We start from the raw sequence: 6809 nt of genomic DNA, 5'->3' as shown, positions 1-6809 counted from the left end.
ATAGATGGTACCATGGTCATGGGTTGTGTGACACCCATGGTACCATCCACAATTTGTGGATAGTACCATGCCCATGGGTGATACCATGGATTTGGTACCTCTTAGGCCCAGGGTTCCGCGGGTCCGATAAAGCCTAACAGGTACCAGGTAGGGGTAGCCTGAGGTGGCCTGTAAACCACACATTTTAGTGTGTGGAACGCAGAAGCATAACAGTTCAACACGCACCCAGGCCATCTCGAATCGCGCGTTTTTTGCATCATAGTCGGCTGGGACCCCAAGCCCGACATTGACTCCATGCGCCAGAAGCTTCATCAGTGCAGTGTTGGCGGTCAGGGGAGGGCCCGGGAGACTGGACAGACCGACGTCAATTACCTGGTCGCAGAGAAGGAGTTGAAACGCACATTCTTCGCGAGTCCCATGTCGCGGGATAGGGCCGTGCCGGGCTCAGTATCACACTTACACCCGCCTCAGCGATGTCCCGCGCGAGCAGGTGCGCTTCGGCCGCATCCGTGAAAGTCAACTTCAGCCGCCTGCCGCTGACGGACTCAAATTCGGACTTGAGCGTCAGCAGCGTCGCCATAATATCAGCATTATCAACACGCACGACGAGCGGGATGGAGCCATCCCGCACACACGTCCACAATGCGTCCTCGTCGCTGTCTGACGGATAGGCAAGCAGAAGCCGGCGGAGAGCAGCGATTTGAGAGCTGACGCTTGCTCCAGCAATACCCATTCCGAGGCTGATGTGGACTGCAGTTTCCCGTTGAATTATAGCATGCCTCTCGAGGGCATTTGCCGAGATGGTGCTAAAAGCCGTCCCAACGCCCTGTAAGAACCCAGAGCCTACAGGAGCGACAATTGCCGTCGTGACACCCGCCCGATAGGCATGTCTGCAAGGTCTGCTCAATAGAGGAAGGGAGAAAGAGGCAAACAACTCACAAAGTGTTCCGCCCGCCAAACTGCAGCCCATCTGCTGCCCTTATCATCGTTCCCTTCAAGAAGTGGGTCACTGGACTTGCGCCGTTAATTAGCGGATCCATGACATAGCCGTCATTGGTCGACGACTCGAGCAAAATTTCACTCAAACCCAGAGCGGAGCCGAACGTAGTCAAACCTGGGAATAATACGCCACCAGCGAGGTCGATTGTTTGATCACTGGTGGCAAAGAATCCGGCGCAATCACCCGCAGATGTTGATGAGCAGATGACATGTCCGCCATTCACTACCACTGTAATGTTTCCGGTGGACGCTTTGTTGTGAACCGCTATGATTTCGCCACCCGTCTGCATCCAAACACCGGAGACTCCCTTGAATATCACTGTCCCGCATTGTATTTCCTTTGGGGTTAATGGCGGCAGTCCTTCCCATTTCAGGACCTGTTTTATCTCCTTCGTCCAGTCAGGCACCATCGGAACTTGCTGGAATAGTTCAGGTTTCTTCGGCAAGAGTGGCTTTTGCAGCTGTGCGACACCGTCGATATATACCTGCGCCGGGGTTGCACCAAGAGCAAGTGGGTGTGAGTCCCAGATGACGACATCCGCATCGTAACCTGTGCTGGCCATTAAGAATTCTCAATGTTTGAACTAGCCACCGAGGGAGAACGCACCTGGGGCTAGCCTACCTACCCTCCAGCCTACTCCAAGTGCATCCGCTGGAGTTGAAGTAACTGCAGCGATAGCCAGAGCGGGATGCAGCCCGTGGTAGTGCGCTTGTTGTGCCTCGTACATCAGGTACCGCGAATTCAAGACTGGATGATCTGACTGACAAGACAAATGAGATTGATACTAACATATGGGTGCGGCGACAATGTACCTTCATAATGACCGGAAGCTCATGCTCAGATAGTATACGTGGCGCAAACTCAGAACCGCGGTACGCCTCGCGTTTCTTGCTAAGAAATGTATCAGCCTATAACTGTGTGGCTTTCTCCAATTTACAGCTCACCGAAAATTTGATGCAAAGAGTGCAATCGATGGAATCCCGCCCTGGTCATTCGGTTGGCATGTGACAAACCGCTTGCAAACGCCGAATGTGGATGCTTACCCATGCCCGCTTCAACAGTTCAGGGACAAGGTAAGTCTCCCCTGCGTGATGGATCGACGCAATTGGAAACTCGAATTCCCTGCTCAGCTAGGAACAGTAAATGGTGAGCGGCAGCAAAGAGAAGGAAAGCACAATACCCTAATCAGCATATCGAGATCGACCGCCTCGTAGCAGTGCACGCTGAGCTTGACCCGGCCGCGCAGTACGTCAACCAGTGCCTCGAGCTTCAGGTCTTGTGGGAAGCCGGCGGCGTGGTCCAAAGGAGTGAGTGTGCCAGAGGCAGCACGAGCACAGAACGCATCTTGCTTCTGTTTGAGTGACAGCGCGGAGGCATAGGCTTGCCGGAAGGCCCAAGCAGAGTCCATTCGCGTTTGAGCGTAGGTTCGAGATGGATTCTCCCCGCATGCATGTCTGAAAACGTCAATATAGGTGGGTGGGAACTCGCTGCAGACGCACTTCATGTGTCTCCACCGCAGACGCCTATCGGTGGAAGAAGAGTTAAGATGGAGGAGCGTCGGAGGCTCGAGCAACATCGATGACGACGACCTTTCAGCGGTGGGGCGAAGCTTGATGAGGTATGCCTGGCCGCCTTCAAGTCAGGATTCAAATGAGTAGTGCTTATATCTTTCGATGGGACCGACAACTGACCAATATTGTTCGCACTCCCCGGCAGAATCTGCGCCGTCGTCACTCCGCCCGCAACTGCAAGTCGGAAGGCGTCATCGTGGGTGTTCAACCCGTCAATGCTGCGTAAGTGGGACAGGATCGGACCCTTTCGCGAGTTACCATCTGAAGCGCCTATCCGATAGAGTCAATACGGAAGTTTTCTTTGAGTCAAATATTATTAAAGTGGCGCACCGTTTAAGGCTGGCGCAGCGTACACGCCTAAGTGCGAATGCGCATCCACTAACCCCGGGGTAACCCATCGGCCCTCCGCATCGATAACTTGAGCGTTTTGTCCCACGGAAGCCTCCAAAGTATCTACTAACGCGTGGGGCACATATCCAACCGCACGCACAAGTCCACCTGCAAGCAACAAGTCGCCAAAGACGACCTCAGTACCGTTCCGCGCGCCAGTAAGGACCTTCGCATTGCGGATCAATACGGGGCGCGTTCCGGGGACGGAGCGGTCGGAATTCGAGGATGGGGATAGGCGGGAGGAAATGAGAGACGTTGGCGGTGTCGGTGTTGCGGAAAGCGCAGTACATTCAGCGGGAACGTTCACGGGAACCTGGTGTAAGGGAGAATGGCGGAATATGAGGACGAGAAGCAGAGCTACAATGAGCAAAGCCGGGGTCGACCACGGGTGATAGCGCTGGGTTCGACGAAGAGGGTCCCCGGCAAGCTTCATGGTGGTTGCGGACAAGCCGTGAGCGGTGGGAGAATCACGTCATTCGACGTGATGCGGCGGGTCACACTTATCGATCGATCGGGTGGTCAATGGTCATCGTTTCCCCGGTTCCCGTGATGTGGCACCCTTCTGATAAGTAACCGCCATGACGGATGGCACAATCTACGTCTTGAGGATGGAATCCGTACGCGACATCTTGCGTCCTAGTATTGAATGCATTCGCTGCTCGTACAAAGTGATTCCAATCTCCAGCTGGCCCGGCCCGCCCGGGCTTTACTTAGGTCAAACTTGTCATACGATGTGACGCTTCCATGTGGCCCGAATACAGCGGCTGCCAGACTCAGGTTCACAAACTTCAAAGTGAACACTGCGTCCCTCGCGCTTCCTCTGGTCATCAATCTGCGAACAATTTGAAAATGCTTAAATATCCGGGCTCTCACCTTCAAAAAATAATTATACGAGGATCAACGACAATGGCCCCAATCTGCTACACCGCTGCACTCCTCTACTTGGTCAACTTCCAAGGTCTCATTCTCAACCGGGTTCCCGGAATCAACACGGTTAACACACAGACGCTGTCTCCTGCTCTCATCAACGAGGAGGTGCGGATTTCTGTCCCCTCTTTCAGGCCTAAGCCTGATGACATTGAAGTGGCAACCCATCCCCGTCTCCGCCAACTCCTACATCTTCATTCAGCCCGCGTCATCTGCAAAGGACACTGTCTACCTCACCTACCCCGGGGCCTCGACCAACGCGTCCGCGCAGTTCGCCCAGCCCAGCGCAGGAACCTATTCAAGCGCGTTTCAACTGGAGTGTGTCAATGCCACAGCCGGCGCGTGCGTCCTCCTCATTCGGATATGTTCCATCTGCCTAAACTCGGAAACTACAGCCTTCGTCTTGCCAGCCAAGGATATGCGCTCACGGCTTGGGCCTCGCAAGATGGTAGCGCTGCGCCGGTATGTTCGCTCATTTCGAACTTGAAGATTGTGAACCAGGATCTCATCTTGGACTTAGATTACATTTGAGACGTACACCGGCCGCCCGGAGCAAGTTTGGAGCTTCGCACGTGTCAACTAGATCGTTTATTTAACCGCTGTCACCCCATCCTCAGAGCAACGACCTCTGGATGTGAGTTCTGCTAGCCCCGTTAGAGTTACAACATCCGTCTAAGTGTGTTACTCACCTGCACATCCGCCGCAAGCACCCACTGCTCGTCCAGCATGAACAATCCATAGTGCGATTCCCCGTCTTCATCCTCACTGTTAGTACCGATTGCGTCATCACGTTCGCCATTCGAACGCCGCCGGAGAGTCCTGACGACTTCGCGATACGGCAGTTCCGTGTGTACCGCTTGTCTGAAGAGGCCCGTGACGATGTCTCGGGGCTTAGGGGAGGATGGCGGCGCGGGATAGGACCGTGGCAGCGGGTCGTCGTCACTAGTAAACAACTCACTGTCACTTTCGTCCTCGGCTGACTGCGAGTCCGATTCATCGTATCCGCCCTGCTCCCCGGGTACAGTAACCAGGATACCAACCTGGCACCAACTGGGGCCTGTGTGTAGGGCTTCAGCGGTGAAGGTGGGCGGATCGACGACGGGGAGCTCCGTCACGGATATGACGTCCAGGAGCTTCCCAGGATCAGGGATTTCGTGGTCGTCGTTGACTGCGGGGAGCGTCACGGTATTGTTGTGATGCACAGGGATGTTGAAGTCCAGAAGACGCATCGCGCGACCTGCCGGTGTTGGAAGCGCAATGCATTCACCGTTTATATGCCTGTGATATATTAAACAAACAAGCTAAGATGTGACGAAAGAGCCGACTCACCGTGGCCACCAATTTTGCATGCTCCCAGCCTTGATCATTCTCGTCTCACGCGGACCCCAGTCGTCCCAATCAAGTTCCTGGACTTGGCCGTCTGTCTTCCACGCGTCCACCAGCCTGTGAATAGTGCGAATATGCATGACAAGGCGCACCCACTCGCCCGGCGAGTACCGCAGCACCACCGTGACGATTCTACGATCGTTTGCACGGTAGAACGCCGCGCCTGGAGCAGGCTGCGCGATATATGGGCCAACAAGGATCGCTGCAGAGGACAGTTGACATTTGCCGGTGGAGAGTAACGGGAGATGGAGGGTTGCAACGTGCTTCACCACTAAGGGCTGGAATTCGTCGATGGAGTGTACTTGGAGACATCCACTCCATGTCTCCTCGTCTCCGTCGCGGCCCCTGCGACAAGCCACCAGCATCAAACGTGGGCCAAGCATATGGCAATCTAGACCATCAAGCGGGCGGTATACCGGGCTGCTGCCGAAATTGAGCTCTGCGAACTCACCGGTGCGCCATTCGAATAGGAGCAGGCGCGCGCCGGAGTGGAGATATATGGTAACGAGATCGTCGAGCACTTGCATTGACATAAACAGCGCGTCGGAGCGTTGGCATGGAAAGGAAATCTTGCCAAGGCGAGCATCCGCATGGGGAGTGGTTGGATCCAGAAGCGAGCGGAAAACGACAGAACCAACGTCGGTAGTTGGAGGCACGTCCAAAACGGCGAGGAGGTTCTGGCCAACATCGAATGCGAAGTCCTCGAATCCTGTCATGGGTATGCCCAGCTCGGTTGTCTCCAGAGCGGCATCATTTTTGCCCAGCCGTAGGACTTGGAAACGGCCAGTCGTCTCCTGGAGGCAAAACACGCCCCCTCCCAGCTCATAAGCGCGGCATTGCTCTGGGCTCTCCATGCATACCACGTGTCTCTCCTTCCATGTGAGCTCCCGCCAAGCCTTTCTGCGATGCAGCAGCTCCGCCAACAAAGCTGCCGGTGTCCGCCCTCCGCCAGTCCCAGCTAGCAGTCCGTCCCGCCACAGCTCCAATCTGTATACCAGCTCAGGAGTTCCCCGAACCACACCATCCCATAGTCGTGCGACGAGTTGACATGCCAGAAGTGTGCGTGGGGGAAGGTGCGCCAGTACCACCGCGAGCAGCTCGGGCGGGAGCGCGTCAAGCATGGGGGGAAGAGGTAAGAAGCGGTGTGACGTGACAGCGGTGATCGCTGATTCGGCTGATACGGATTGTAGATCCGATATCGATTGATTAGAGAGAACAAGTAGAGAACAGCGCCCTAATGTGATTGGCAACATTGCATAAAGCCATGTCGACACTACGTACGCTGCAGCCGCTTGCAGTCCTAGGCGTTTACGATCCCATTTCAATCAAGTGTTCTATAGATATACAAATATATTATATATTATAATATATATCGGCACTTTTTCGAATTTTCTTTCGGTCAACTTTTTGTTCTTTGTTCTTCTTTTCTCTTGATTGAAAGTCCAACAGGTTCGTCATGAGCAGTGCAGAAGACGAGGAGCCCACGAAAGCTTAAGGTGCCGCGCCATCAAAAGCAATCATGTGATATGTCACGG

The 6809-nt window shown here is 54.6% G+C and overlaps 1 protein-coding gene across 1 annotated transcript; it reads right to left on the bottom strand.

Annotated features, from left to right (window-relative positions):
* Nucleotides 1-4490: 4490 nt before the first annotated feature.
* MIND_00398200 (F-box domain-containing protein) lies at nucleotides 4491-6407 on the bottom strand (the record flags this gene model as incomplete). The annotated part of the gene is made up of 3 exons (XM_037360810.1): nucleotides 5218-6407; nucleotides 4578-5166; nucleotides 4491-4529 (listed from the first exon to the last, which is right to left on the bottom strand). Exons 1-3 carry the CDS (start codon nucleotides 6393-6395, stop codon nucleotides 4491-4493), a joined length of 1806 nt encoding a protein of 601 aa, XP_037223695.1. The 5' UTR covers nucleotides 6396-6407.
* Between the last annotated feature and the right edge of the window lie 402 nt (nucleotides 6408-6809).

The sequence above is a fragment of the Mycena indigotica genome (assembly GCF_014461135.1).
Source record: "Mycena indigotica strain 171206Taipei chromosome Unknown Mind.scaff0003, whole genome shotgun sequence".
Lineage (NCBI taxonomy): Eukaryota > Fungi > Basidiomycota > Agaricomycetes > Agaricales > Mycenaceae > Mycena > Mycena indigotica.
This window is presented reverse-complemented; position numbering and strand designations above follow the sequence as displayed.